The sequence below is a fragment of the Zea mays genome, chromosome 3 (genome assembly GCF_902167145.1).
Source record: "Zea mays cultivar B73 chromosome 3, Zm-B73-REFERENCE-NAM-5.0, whole genome shotgun sequence".
Lineage (NCBI taxonomy): Eukaryota > Viridiplantae > Streptophyta > Magnoliopsida > Poales > Poaceae > Zea > Zea mays.
In genome coordinates this window covers 193,947,357-193,963,020 of record NC_050098.1, presented here as the reverse complement: position 1 = coordinate 193,963,020, position 15,664 = coordinate 193,947,357, and the positions used below count along the sequence as shown (strand labels likewise).

At 45.6% G+C, this 15,664-nt stretch overlaps 1 protein-coding gene across 1 annotated transcript; it reads right to left on the bottom strand.

Annotated features, from left to right (window-relative positions):
* Positions 1-5,203: 5,203 nt before the first annotated feature.
* On the bottom strand, positions 5,204-15,371 carry LOC100216900 (haloacid dehalogenase (HAD) superfamily protein). Its single transcript, NM_001350229.1, has 5 exons — positions 14,875-15,371; positions 14,696-14,776; positions 14,154-14,227; positions 13,965-14,072; positions 5,204-5,670 (listed from the first exon to the last, which is right to left on the bottom strand). Exons 1-5 carry the CDS (start codon positions 15,323-15,325, stop codon positions 5,533-5,535), a joined length of 852 nt encoding a protein of 283 aa, NP_001337158.1. The 5' UTR covers positions 15,326-15,371; the 3' UTR covers positions 5,204-5,532.
* Positions 15,372-15,664: the final 293 nt, after the last annotated feature.

Genomic DNA, 15,664 nt, shown 5'->3' with positions numbered 1-15,664 from the left:
GTCCACGAGTCGGCGAGGCACGCACGAGCAGAGCGAAGGGATGGAGCGGCTGACAGCGGGTCCCACGGACCAGAGAGTTCTCCCAGCGCGCGCGGTGTCCGGTTGCCTGACCGATCGGGCCCGCACGACAGAGGCGTGGTGCGGAGAGCTGGCCGACCCGCGGGTCCCACCAGTCAGGGCGTGCGTGCGGTGGATAGGTCGACGTGGGCCGCGCAGTGCATTTCGGTTACTGGGCCGAAATGAAGAATTCTGGCCCAGGCGCTGCAGTTTCTGTTTTCCTTTTCAGATTTTTATTTTCCTTTCATTTCCCATTCAAATTAGCTCCAAATTCAAATGTTTTGTGACAAATTTTATCCTCAGATTATGTTATGTCATGAACAGTATCAATTTGGAGAAATATTTATATATACATTTTTTATCTTAAATCTTTATATATCTTCTCTTTTTCAAACTTCTATAATTTCTTTTATATTCCAAATTTTCCCTTGGGAATCTAGTATATTTCTTTTCACATGGTTTATTATGTGGTCACATGATGCACACAACAATGAAAACCAACATGATACATATTTTAGTGGCTTTTTATGTTATTAATCATTTTTTACATAGGGTGTTCACATATGATGATGCATAAAGGTCAAACTTACATAAGGAAAAATTGTTTCTCTATTGATATTATTTTTAACCAATTACAAAGTGGGTATTACACCTACAAGCTGTGATGGTTCAAGCTGGGCGCCTTCAAGCTGGTGGTCTTCAAGAACTCATTTCATAGTGTTTTTTTCAGAGATTGTATAGAGTAGTTCCTGAAGCTATTTGAACATGGAAGTGACTGTGTGAGAATGATTTATGTGTACAGATTTCAGATTCCTAGTAGTTCCTGAGGCCGAGGCTACTACCTGATTGTTGAAGTGATGCATCAGTGAATGGCTTGTAACCAGAAAATGTATCAACCACTACAGTAAACAAAACAACTTCCGACGGCCAAAGCCATCGGACATAAGCTTTAAACCGTCAGAGATAGCTTATGTCCGACGACATTTAGTTATCTCCGACGGTCTCTGGCCGTCAGACATATGGGGTCGGAAATAGCGTAATATTCGACGGCGGTCGTCGGACATAAGCTATCTCCGACGGCCACAACCACCCGTCGGATATAGTAAATGTCAACCATTTTACTGGTCGGATGGTGGGACCCACAACTTTTATGTCCGACGGCCTGGCGTCAACCGTCGGACATAAGGGTTTGTTATCTCCGACGGTTTATATTAAGCCGTCGGACATAACCAACCCTTATGTCCGACGGCTGACGTCAGGCCATCGGACATAACAAATTTCAGAAATTACACAAAATTCTGTTTTTTAAAAATCTGACATTTACAAAAAAAACAGATTCCATGCAAATATACATAGAGTTCATATACAACCACATATTCACAATCACAAATATACTCACATAAGTATTCACATTCACAAATTTAACATAACGACATATAGTTCCAAATAGTCTCAACAAGTCTTTTACATCAACATATAGGTCCAAAATAAAAACTGACATTGTTCGACGGATAAGGTTTGACATGAACAGTAATAGTTCCAAATTAAACACATTTGATGAACTATCACTCATATCCATCGCCTGGTTGGTACGAGTTATAGCCACTTCCTCCGGCTGGACTCTGCGTGTTGAAAAGGTTGTTCACCCAAGAATGTGATGCGTCGTCTTGACCAGACCCATCTCCAGGTGCGGCAACTGAAGCGGGTGGTGTCTGAAATCCTTATAACACACGCACATGAAATAGTAACCACTCAGTTTTTCGTTTAAACACATAAGACATCTATGAACATGTCACACACCCATATGAGTACATACCATAGGGAATTGTGACGGAGGCGGGGGTGGAGGCTCCAATATTGGCATCGGCAGTGCAAAGTCCGGAGGCGGCATCCCATATGTGGGCATCGGGACGCCCGCTTGTTGGGCTAGTTGCTAAAAATTATATACAAGCCATTGTTGAGCAAATAAGATACATATCATGTGTTTTGCAAAATAAGGTACAAAATGTTACTTCAACTTACCAAGAGAAGAGCTTGATTTTGGGCCTGGAGGTTTGCATAATAATCGTCCTTCTTCTTCTAGTACTCAGCTTGTTGTCTCTGGTACTCAGATTGTTGCCTCTGGTACTCCAATTGTTCTCTCAAAACTGATTGATGATACTCTACCTGTTGACGCAACACTGCAAGCTCTATCTCTTGGGCGGATGATCGTGAACGGGACAACTGTGGGTTGATCGGGGTTCTCCGAATCGACGGTTAGAATCTCATGCCATACATCGTCAAGCATCTCTTCCATCCTATCGTAGTCCCCCTCTTCATGTGACTGAAATTCCGATACAATACGAGGAGGTGGGTCCTCACCGTGATGCACCCACACCTCATAGCCTGGCATATAACCGTTCTTGCAAATATCTATGTACATAGTCCTCCTGTCAAGGAAATAAATGTTCCGACACTTTCTACAAGGGCACCTAACATCGGTTCCAGTCTCTGACCGAGCAAAAGCACGGTCGAGAAAAGCGTTAGTCTTGGCAACCCACTCACTTGATAGAGCACCTCTTTTCTTCCAACCTTCATACATCCATCGACGATCCTCCTCCATACTAGATACGAGACGTTCACTTAATTAGTTATGATTACTAATGAACCACACTAATACAATATCACTACAGAAAAATCATTTCACGGGACCCTAAATCAAATAAAACAACCTTATTTCTGAGGGCTTAATAATTACCCTCGGAAATTAAAAGTTTAAATTATATAGCCACTAATAAATAAATTAAAACAAGCTAATTTAATTGCATAATTAAATCAAGTCGTCGAACATAACAAAACTAAACATTAATACTAGCAAACAATATATATGCATATACAAAATTATACTAAAAATTATAAAATTACTCACTTTGCCAGACGATGAGCCGGTGAAGCGAGCGCCGGCGGGGTCGAGGCGGGCGTCGGGGACGGGGGCAGAGGCTCCGGCGGCCGCGGGCTGCGTCGGGGCGGCTCCGGTGTTGCTTGGGCGGCGTTGGAGTTACCGGGCGACGGGGGCATAGGCTCGGGCGCGGGCTAGGCGTCGGGGCGGGGCGGGGCGGGAGGTCGTCGGGAGTGGCTTGGGCGGCGGTGCCGGGCGGCGGCGGCTATGCATACGCGAGCGAGCGGGAGAGAAAACAGAATGAACTGACGCGGGCGCGGGCCGTCGGTTAAATTCTCTTATGTCCGACGGGCACCTAGGAGACCGTCGGACATAAGCTTATGTCCGACGGCCTGTCTGCCAGCCGTCGGACATAAGCTTATGTCCGACTGCCTGTCTGCCAGCCCTCGGATGTCCCGCATTATGTCCGACGGCCGCCAGTAGCCGTCGGATATAAGCTTATGTCTGACGGTTCCCCAGGCGGCCGTCGGACATAAGCGAGTCGTCGGACTTGTAGTGTTTTACCGTAGTGAACGAGTGGCTTGTTTTCACGAAATGAAAAGAGAAAGAGTTGTGTATGATTTGTCAAAATGAAAAGTGCAGGAACTGTGTGAAGGTGAAACAATTGTCAATGGTTTGGTCACTGAACATGATGTACTGACCAGAACTGAAAAACCGTTGAAACAAAAAAAAATGTAAAGTACTTATTAGTAACAAGCGGCATATATAGCAGATTAGCAGATCAACTGTAAATTCATCTATCATACTTGCTCCATAGTCTCATTGTTGGCCTTCTTCGGATTGCGTGGCTTCTTAGTTTCATTTTTGCCATTCTTTCTCTTGTGTGACTTAGCTCGCCGAAGTCGGACAAGGGCAGACCACCACGTTTGGTCGGCCGGTTCCCGCCCGCTGGGTTGGGGAAGACAAAGGGGAGGCAAGCAAGACCTGCGCTGGCTAGAAGGTGAGACATCGCACTTTCGTTTTTGGACGGGATGACACAGCGGGTCTGGCCAGCTGTGATCGCCGACGTGGTTCTGATCCTCGCTGCTGCAGTCCTCTTGATCTGAGTGAGGGACGCCGGAGTTTTATTTTTTTTGAAAAGAAACAAGGCAATGTGAGGGAGGTGGGAGGGTCAATTTGAGAAATCACAAAGGAGGGGAGATCAGCTGTTGGATTAAAGATCGATGGCTGAGATTGTATATGTGCATCATGTGCACCTCTCCTCCATGTGCACCGGATACTTCACCGCTGGAGAAAGCCTCATATCTATATTCAAACTACACTCTACATACAATTCAATATACAGTACAAAACGGTATAAAACAGTGTTTTTTGTGGCTCATATTCAAACTACACTCTACTCTACTAACGTCTGCGGACACTGAGGCTGCTGTCGTCTGCTGCTGTGCTGGAGATAGATTAAGACCCGAGCTTTTTGTTCTTTCACCTGAATCAGTTTGTTCACATCTAGCAGAGCAAAACTAGTGTGTAGTGAATTAGTCAAAGAGGACGTTGACACAGGATGAAGTGTCACCTGATGGGCCCTCTGCAGCTTGCACATTTCATTTGGTTGGATGTGTGCCTTTCAGTGATTCGGGTACTTCACAGTGCCCTATGCTGATGGGCTTGGAAAGAAGCGTGGAGCAGGTTCATATTCATATATGGACACAAGTCTTCATCCGTCAAGCCAAAGTCATCTCTGTAAACATGAAAGGGGGACTGTTGAACAGATAAAACCAGATGTTCCTTTCTGCACATCAGAGAAAATGGAGCACAACTTAATTCAGAGGCACACAATTGGGCGCTTCGAGGCGTTCAAATTCGCAATGGTAGGCTTCGCCGCTCTATGTATAAAAGATGGTTCGGTGTTTTAATTTAATATAAATGGAAGTCCTCTCAAAAAATATCCAGCAATTCAAGCCTAGCAACGAAATGCAGCCTACTGGGTGAACTTCATACGCAGTATAACTTTTCAGATACTGAGGCAGTAAACTTGGACAACTTTGTCAGTCTTCGTAAACAATCTAACGTAGCATTGAACACACCGTCGTTCCGCGGTCCTGCCAGTTGACACATTAAATGGTGAGGAGAAATGTGATGTGAATGGGTAGTGAAGTGCATCTGCCTAACGACCACGTGAAGCGTGATATTGTGTACGGAGTAGTATCTTTTCTTCGTGCAACAAGGGACCAAGGACAAAATAATGCTCACGCACACGACAGACATTTCCCTGAAAAATTGCATTCTGCGAGAGTGAAAGAGAGAGACAGCAAATCTACACACCATATGTTTATCCCTTGTAATCTTCTGCTGAGGCCCTGTATGTTTATATAAATTGGATTATGGTACCACTTTGGGATTACAAATAAGCTAAAATAAGCTATCCAATATTAGTTTATTTCAGCTTATTTGTTGTCACAATGTAATATTTTACTCTCTTACGGTCTTACCCTTCCACCATAATCCAGTTTATATAATTTAGAAGGAAACAAACACACCCTAAGCTACAAACAGTAGATCTCACTCTCTGATGAGCAGGTGCAAGATACATCATTACATTATATTCTGGTTGAAACTGAGTCGTCATATGGGTCAAACTTCACTATTCTTCTTGCATCTGGGAGCAAAGGATGCTCTATTGGTTTGTGCCCTTTCTTGTACCAATAACTGATGATGTACGCCTCCAGTTTCCTAACCTGAGAAAGCACAGATTCATCCCAAACCAGTAAGAAACAATAATAAACAAGGGGACTAATAATATAATAAATAAGGCCAGAACTCAGAAATATGCCATATGCTTGAAGCATTACCTTCAAATGACTAAGCAGCAAACCAAATATTTAAACTGCTAAAACAAAATAAATATCAAGGAACTAACAAAAAAACGGTCAACCTATTTGCCGAATCTTGTGTGAACGAATATGAATAATGGACTGGAGTGCTTTCATCAACCTATTTATCTCCGAACCTGAAGACCCCCCCACCCCCACTGAAAGGCAATGTATCTAGTGTGTAAACAATTATTCCACCATCTACGGCTGAATACAATCCTACCTGAGGGTTGCACACCCTATTAGGGCTTGTTCGGTTCTACCCCAATCCATATGGATTGAGGGGGATTGAGGGAGTTTCAATCCCTAATAAGTCAAAATCCCCTCCAATCCATATCAATCCCCTTCAATCCATATGGATTGAAAATAACCGAACAAGCCCTTATGTGAAAAAGCAAGGGTTCTTTAGAAAATAGTCTGAGCGGAGGTGGAATTACACTTGGTCGTAGATGATGGATCTGTTGGACAAGATTTTATGTTGGCACTCTAATCGTTTGTATACTAGATATGTTGTACAACTCAAAATTCATAAATCTTACGTCCTTCCAAAACCAGACAAACTACCCCCCCCCCCCCCCACACACAGCAGTTAGAAGTGGTGTTGAACCATGTGGTCCTTTTCTAGTTCAAAAACAAACCCAGTAAACGCTAGATAATATTTTCAAACCATGAAATATCTTCAATCCTTAATAGAACAGAGAAAAATAATGGAGGTATATTAAGACAAGAGTCACCCAAATAAAATGTTTGGAACTCTTTATGAAAAGTTCCATCATTGGATTGAATTCTAGAAAAGTGGAAAAAGTCCCAAAACATTCAAATCGATGCCTAAACACATTTGAAAACTTCCCAAACAAGAACATGAGATGCAGACGGTGGTCGCGGTTGGCTCATGCTGAGGCGGCTAGGTTGCCAGCACTGGTGGAAGTCGAGGTTCATGGCATCCCAGCCCACGCATGGGATCGTTCTACGGTGGAGTATCTGCTCCGTGACTCTTGCATTATCACAGACATTCATCCGAGCACGTCATTGAAGAATGATCTGTCTTCCTTCAGGCTTCGTGCATGGTGTTTGAACACAGATTTGTTCCCTCGGCCGATGAAGCTCCTCATTGTTGAGCCGGGGACGGATGTGCAGGAGAAAAGATGTCTTTCCTATGATATTGAGGTGGCTGTTACTGCTGTGATGGTTCCGACGAATTTCGACCCCCCTCCAGCTCATTCCCCTGCGGCTGATGGACGGGATCGGCATGAGGATGGCGGCGGGAGGCATTCGGACGACTCCAATTCTCCACGTCCGGACGGCGGGCGGCATCAGCGCCCAATTTTCCAGCGTCTGGGCCCGAGGGGACAGTCAACGTCTGGTGGTCGTGGTGCTGCGGTCCAGCGCTGTGCCCTCTCGGCAGCGGGCCCGGCTGCAGGAATCGAGGTGGTGGCCTCCCCAACGCGCCTGCTGGACGGATCTCCTTTATCGCTGACGATTGGCGCAGGAGCCCGAGGAGGACCTTGCTGCGGGGATCGAGGAGGTGCGACGGCTGCATTGCCCCCTCCCTTTACTGCTGGTTGCTGCGGGGGTCAAGGAGGTGCCTCCCCCTGTGCGGCGGCTGGCGGTTAATTCTGTGGCGGGAGTCGAGGAGATGGCCTCTTCAATGGGACGTGCGGTCCATTCTCCTTCATGGTTGGCGGCAGGCACAGGAACCGAGGCGCACATTGGGAGAATGCTGGCGGCCGACATAGGAACCGAGGCGCACTCTGGGGGAATGATGGCGGTCAGCTCAGGAGCCGAAGCACACACTGGGAGCATGGTAGCCGTTCCTGCCAGGGAGGTGTTGGCTGTCCAGATGGAACTCACGGCAGCAGACATGGGCACAGGTCCCGGGACAGTCTGCGCAAAGGTTGGCTCTGTGGGTTGTGCTGTTGATGCTCCAGTTGTGCAACAGCCGCAGATGGATGGGCACGGGGGGCCCATGTGGACAAGGTTGGCTGGGTCGCTGAAATCGCTTGGGTCGGGCTCTCCCCGACAGAGGTTTGTCGGGTTGCAGAGGCTGACCAAGATCGTTTCGCCCCGCAACAGTTTCAATGTCGGGATCGAGTTGGTCCCCCGGCTGACCTCAACTCAATCTTTGGTTGGGACGTCGGAGGCGGACAGGAACTCTCCCGCTGGAATGTCACTTGATGCTCAGGTCCTTGAGAGCCCCAGACTGAAGGTGTACTCAAGATTGAAAAAGGGCAGACTTCAGATACCTGCACCGGTTTCATCCCAGATGGTGGTGTCGGCACCAGTTTTGGATCTGGCACCTGCTGGTGTTTCTTCTCAGTTGGAGGAGGCGACCCCCGTTATGAAACTGGTGGCTAATATCACAAGAGACATTGACTGCTTGCTTCCGCAACCTCCAATTCAAAAAAGAAGAACTAAACAGCTTCCGCCAGATTTTGTCCCACGTCGCAGTAGTCGCTTGTCAAAGAAAAGGGAAGGCTTAAATTCAACAGTCAGACAAGTCCAGGCGGAGCTCATGTTGAAGTTGAACGTCACAAACTCACAGGTGGCTGTGACTGATGAAATGCTGGAGGAATTTGGACAGCTGTTTGACAAACCCCTTTCCAACTCTCACATCAAGGCCCTGGCAGCTTTGTTTGGATGGTCGGTCCCAGATAATGTGCAAGAATGCTTGGATGTTCCTTTGCTTAGGGAGTTAAGCATTGAAACGTGTGCTTGATGGCCTGCTGTAGCCTCACATTATGTTGGTTGTATTTCTGTTATCAATGAATCTGTCAAAAATCCTCATTTGGAACGTCAGAGGTCTTAATAGGAAAGCTAGGAGGGATGCTGTGCGTATGATGGTTGAGTCTACTCGCCCCGACATAGTGTGTTTGCAAGAAACGAAGAAGGAATCTATTTCCAGATTTATGGTCTTCTCCCTCCTTGGAAATGTGTTTGATCAGTTCACCTTTCTACCAGCCATTGGCACTCGGGGGGGTATTCTGCTTGCGTGGAAAGGGTCGGTGTGCTCTGCTCTCCAGACAAGGGTGGATGAATTTTCAATTTCAGTTCAGTTCAATCATGATAGTAACCTTCCCTGGTGGTTTACTGGAGTTTATGGACCACAATCTGATGAAAAAAAGTTGCAGTTTCTGCAGGAGCTCCGCATGGTCCGGTCTGTTTGTGTTGGGCCATGGGCAGTTGGGGGGGATTTTAATCTAATCTATCGGGCTGAAGACAAAAATAACAACAACCTTGATAGGGCCATGATGGGGAGATTCCAGAGGATTATCAATGATCTGCAGTTAGTTGAGCTCCCGCTTTTGGGAAGGAAATTCACGTGGTCCAACGAAAGGTCATCCCCCACCCTTGTGCGTCTTGACAGATTTTTCTATTCCAGGGACTGGGAGGATCTATTTCCTGATTGTTTGATGCAAAGTTCCTCTTCCTCAATCTCTGATCACTGTCCCCTGGTGGTGGGTTTGCACGAGTTCACTCAAGGCAAACGTCGTTTTCATTTTGAAAGTTTTTGGACTAAGTTGGAAGGTTTCATGACAGAGGTAGAAAATTCCTGGTGTCAACCAATTGCAGCGGTTTGTCCTTTGCAGCGGATGGCAGATAAATTAAAAAGGCTATCTAAACACCTCCAATCTTGGAGTAGCAAAAGGGTTGGGCATGTTAAACGGCAGCTGGTAATGACTAATGAGATTCTGCATAGGCTGGAAGTTGCTAGAGATTCAAGAGATCTCTCCTATCATGAAGAATGGCTGCGTCGTAAACTAAAACACCACTCTTTGGGGCTGGCATCATTAGAGAGAACAATGGCCAGACATAGGAGTGGTCTGAACTGGTTGAAGGAGGGCGATGCTAACACTGCTTATTTTCATCACCATTCAAGGTATAGAAAGAGAAAAAATTTTATTGGCAAACTGAAAGTAGAGGATCGGATCGTGGTTGATCAAGCAGAAAAGAAACATGCTGTTTGGAATTTTTACAATAATCTCCTTGGGGTTGCTGCTTCTAGGGAATTTACCCTCAATTTGGGAGTCTTCCACCGACCAGCCAGCAATCTTGAAGTGCTGGATCATGGATTTAGTGAAGAAGAGGTCTGGAATACTATCAAGTCTATTCCTTCGGACAAAGCCCCGGGCCCAGATGGTTTTACTGGGCGTTTTTATAAGTGTGCCTGGACGGTTGTCAAAGGGGATTTCTTGGCAGCCCTGTCAGTAATTCTCCAGGGGGACTCTTCCAAGCTTTATCTCCTTAACTCGGCGTATGTGACTCTCTTACCAAAAAAGGCTGAGGCTATGGAGGTAAAAGACTTCAGACCGATTAGTTTAATTCACAGTTTTGCCAAGATTCTCACCAAGATTCTGGCCAATAGGCTTGCTGCAATCCTCCCTACTTTGGTCTCCCCCAATCAGAGTGCATTCATCAAGGGAAGAAGTATTCATGACAATTTTATGATGGTTAGAGAAACTGCAAAAGCGATTCACAGGCAGAAAATTCCTAGAATCTTGCTGAAGTTAGACATTGGCAAGGCCTTCGACTCAGTTTCGTGGCCTTTCCTCCTTGAAGTTCTGGAACATGTGGGATTTGGTCTATTCTGGCGTAATTTAATTGCTAAGCTATTGTGTTCCTCCTCTACTCGAGTGCTAGTTAATGGGGAACCAGGAGATCTCATTTGTCACCAGCAAGGCCTGCGGCAGGGAGATCCTCTCTCCCCAATGCTCTTTATATTAGTAATGGATGTGCTGAACTCTCTTTTTCAGAAAGCAAATGAGGTTGGGCTCTTGGGACCTTTATTAAGAAGGGGAGGGGGCCAGCGGGTCTCTCTTTACGCCGATGATGTTGTATTATTTGTTCAGCCTAACAGAAATGAGCTGAGTGTGGTCAAGGAGCTGTTGAGGGTGTTTGGCAAGGCATCAGGGCTGATTACAAACATAAATAAGTGCAGTATGACACCTATTCAGTGCAACGAGCATATCATTGCTGCTGCTCGACAGATGTTACTCTGCAATGTTGTTCCTTTTCCATGTAAATATCTAGGTCTTCCTCTCTCTGTTAAAAAGCTCCCTAGAAGATCCTTTCTGGAGCTTATTGATAAGGTGGCAGCAAAGCTTCCTGGCTGGAAAGCTGCTAATCTTAACCTGGCCGGAAGGGCAACTTTGGTTAAAGCTGTGCTCACTGCTATTCCCATTTATCATCTAATTGCTTTGCAATGTCCAAGGTGGGTAATCAAGGCAATAGACAAGATTCGCAGGGGTTTTCTTTGGAAAGGAAGAACTGACATTAGAGGAGGACATTGTGTCGTTGGGTGGCCAAGGTCTGTCGTCCCCTCTCTCTTGGTGGGTTGGGAATTCACAATTTGGAAGTTATGGGATGGTCTTTAAATTTGAGATGGCTTTGGCTCCAGAAAACTGAACCAGCTAGGCCTTGGGCAGATTTTAAAATAAAGGTGCACAGATTTGCTTCAGCTCTCTTCGCAGCCTCTGTGTGTTCGGTGGTTGGTAATGGGGCAAACACTCTCTTCTGGACAGATAAATGGCTTCAGGGCCAATCTTTGCTCCAGATTGCCCCCGCTCTAATAAATCGGGTGCCCGCGAATATAAGACGGCGCAGATCTGTCCAAGCCGCCTTAACAGCCAATGGTTGGGTGCATGATATCTCTGGAAGCCTTACGGCGCAGGTGCTGTTTGAATTTTTATTGGTTTGGGATTTACTCCAAGAGGTGCAACTGTACCCTAATGTGGAGGATCAACATCGGTGGTTGCCATCCTCCTCGGGGCTGTATTCCGCCAGCTCTGCTTATTTGCGCTTCCATGGTGGTGCAACAACCTTTGAGCCTGCTACAAGAATCTGGAAGACTTGGGCCCCCCCGCGCTGCAAGTATTTCATTTGGCTTGCATCTCTCAACCGATGTTGGACGGCTGATCGACTGGCACGTCATGGAATGGATCACCCAGATAGTTGTCCCTTGTGTGATCAGCAGGATGAGTCAGTGCATCACTTGCTGGTGGATTGTGTTTTTACGAGGGAAGTTTGGTTTACAACACTAAGCAGGCTAGGTTTGCAACATCTTGCTCCCACGTCTGATGCTACAGGGTTTCAAGATTGGTGGAGTGAGGCAGAAAGACAGGTGTCTAAGCATAAGAAAAAAGGTTTCAACTCTATTGTAATTTTAGTAGCTTGGCAGATTTGGAAGCATAGAAATGCGTGTGTGTTTGACAATGCTTCCCCAAACATTCACGCAATTTTGCTGTCCATCCATGATGAGGCTTTATTATGGGGTCTTGGAGGGGCTGCTGCTCTTAGGCAGGTTTGGTTGTAGTTTTTTTTTTTTGGGTGCTTCCTGGGCACCTTTGTACTGGGTCTTTTCTAGACCCTTTTTCTTATCTTCTTAATATATATTGATGCGTGGTTCTCCCACGTGTTCGAGAAAAAAAAACCAGCATGAATGCAACACACAATAATGGCTGTTGCATTTATTCTTCTGGTTGCGAATCGTATTTTTATTGTTGAAAGTTTTTCCAAATGTGTTTAGACGTCGATTAAAAAGTTCTATGAATTTTATTTGTAGAGATAAATCCGATTTTTTGAAGCTTTCAGAGATATTTTCATGAGCTCCAAATATTTTATTCTAGTTTTCTCATAGTCCAGTATATCGCGAGAGGGCCTCTAGCGTAATGGTTAAGACTTCCAAGTAGCACCTCCAGGTCCCGGGTTCGATCCCCCTTGGGGGCGAATTTCGGGCTTGGTTAAAAAAATCCCCACACTGTGTCCCGCCCGCTCCCGGGTTACGTCCTGCGCGCCACCCTCCGGCTGGGCCGTTGCAGAGTGGTCGGTGACGGCCCACTAGTGATGGGGGCCAGGGTTTGGAGATTTTATTAGTCGGGACCATGTTTCGGTCTCTTCTTAATACAATACCGGAAGGGTGGTCTTTCCCTCCACGACCGAGTTTTTTTATATAGTCCAGTATCAGGGTCGGGCCAGTAAAATCTAAGACCCTGTACAAAATTCCGGAATATCAATCTATAAACTAGAACTATACTAATATAGGCTATAATAATATGATAAAAATATTATATTAAGAGTTGTGTCTAGTTGTATATTCAATTTTGTATTGTATAATTTTACTTGGATAGTATTATTCTTTAAAATGAAATCTTGAACGACATTTATGTTTAAATGGAGATGTAGTCGTGATCAAAGACAAAGACACCATACAAACAACTGATTTGACTCATGAGAAGAAGATTTGCTTAGAGATTAGTTGATTTATTTTCCTTACTGAGCTAATTACTGAACTGTGTACTGGTTAAACTATTGGTGACTATTATTTTAGGGGCCTTGGAGGATTGGGGCCCTGTTCGTGGGCACCGGCCGCACATGCCTCCGCCCGGGCCTGTCCAGTATATCTCTAGAATGTTTTCGATTTTTTAGTCCTGAAGGTATTTTCATTGTTTAAAACCTTATTCCTTATATAGTCTTTACCTAATTTGTTTTTGGACTAAAAAGGGATGTGTGGCTCAAAACCACTTTTAACTCCTGCAGGGGGTAACAAAAGTTAGAGGATTTAAGATTTGAGAGTTCAGACTTAACTACAAGTTCAGGGTAGTCAAATGGACTTCACTCAAAATAATATAATCAAGAACTGTGGTCTAAGAACAAGAACAAGCCAGCTAACTCAAACTTCTATGGAGCATGACAAATCATTGTTGGAAAACTGTAGTAATGGACAAAAACCATGTACAAATGAGGTGTGAACTGTGAAGATTCTTGGTAGATAGACAGTTAATACCATAGCTGTAGTGTAGAAACATTTTCATGTATATCTGACAGGCATACAGACACGATGTATATCTGACAGGCATACAGAAACAATGACTATCATGTTTAAATGTAACAATTGTCAGACTGTATGGTGCATGATTGTCACAGGCTTGGCTTTCCATGCATTAATATATAATTATAACAAAAGACATTATCACTGCAGGTTTGCAGCAGCATGTGAAGCCAAGGACTCATGAATAAAGAAGCTGGCTAGTGACTTAAGAGAACACAAAGTTTATCCCAGGGCTCCAGGCATTAGGATCATATCAATAACACTGCTTGTCTTCCCTTTGTTTTTCAATGCTACAATAACAATCTTAGGTTTACAGAATAAATAGGAAACATACCCTTTTGACAATGTATGATTCATCAGTGATGTTTAAAGGCTCTGTCAGGACTGTAAGAAAGCCATTCTTGTTTCCATAGACCACATCAGTGAAGTAACGGTCACCAACCTGGGGAGGTGACAACCTAAAGTTAATGAACCACAACGCATTTATAGTAAGAATAGTCACAGCTCACAACTATCCTCCTACCAACACAAGATTTGAGGCTGAACAACCAAAGTAACTCTCTATTTCAGTAGCTAGTCCACCTGGTTTCTTTATATCTGCAATCAATAGAACAGAAACGCAAACATTATATCTTAAACATGAAAATGATGATTTAGAGCTCCCCCTTATATAGAAAAGTCAAATTATAAGAGACGGACACAGGTACAGGTACACCGTACACATTTGAAAATATCATGAGGCGTATTTGGTACACAACTTATATTAATGAAACAATAACTAAAACTAAAATGGTACTGCAGTACTGCACAATGCAAATGGACCATCGAGGAAACAAGTTAGCTCCAATGATCCATCCACTGAGTTTCCTTAAAAGTTAGGCATTAGACCCAATAACTTTTGAAATTACCAAGAACAAGTCAATTTACAAGTGTACAAAGCTAAGAACCACCAATTTGAAGTAAGATTATGAAACTGAGCACTAATTCATCGAACAGAGCTTCTTTGGGCTATCAGGTAAATTTCAAAGGACAAACACGATAGACAGGTAGCGATTCTGCACTTGCCATGCCTGATCACATGAACCCCCTCGATGACAGCTTCGATCGCCCTCGCATCCACCCCGTCCGGATCATACTCCGTCAACCCTTCCACACCCACAGAAAAAACAATTCGATTATCACCCAGAACCTGGCAAAAAAAAACGCCCCAATTCGATTGCTAGGAGCAGTCAAACCCGGCAGACCTGCGGAGTTGCTGTAGATGGCGAGCGCACCGGGCGGGAACGTCGCACGGCACTGGTCAAATGCTGCAGCGAGCGGCGGCCAGAGCGCGGGCGCGTAGGGGGCCGTGAGCGTGTTGTCCTTGTCGAAAACGACGCCGCGGAACCCGGCGCGGCGGAGCTCAGCCCAGTCGAGCCACCTGATGTCTTGCACCGACACGTGCGGCAGCGCCAGGCGCGGCTTGGACGCCGCGACGGCCGCCACCGCGGCCACACCGGCTGGGTTGAACCGCTGCCCCAGGGCGCGCCGCCACCACGCTGCCGCGCCCATGGTGGCCGCTCTGTCCGCTGAAGTGGCGGCGGTTGTCGTCGTCGCCGACTCGGTGTTAGGATTTGCAGCTCTAGGTCTAGGGGGCGGAAGCGGGGAGGCCCGGGCAGCGCAAGGGCGTAGTAGCACCGGCGGCGACGGTAGCATCACAACAGGGTCCTGGCTCGTTGCCGCCGCCGATAGTTGTGCCGTGTGGAAGTATTGATAGGAATGGCCAGTCCTGTACCGTATTTTCGTTTTATACCGCCGGAAACAGGACGGGATTATTGGCCAACATACTGCAGCAGATTACCAATATCTCATTCCCAATGCATATTATGACAGGTGGGGCCCATATTTACTTTATTTTTTATTTTTTTCCTCTCCTTTTATTTTTCTCTTCTCCGGTAGATCCAGATCCCCGTTTGTCTCGTCAACCAGCCACATGGGTGTTAATGAGCTCTAAATTTTATGGTAAAATTTAAAGATTTGATCAGATTATGTCCA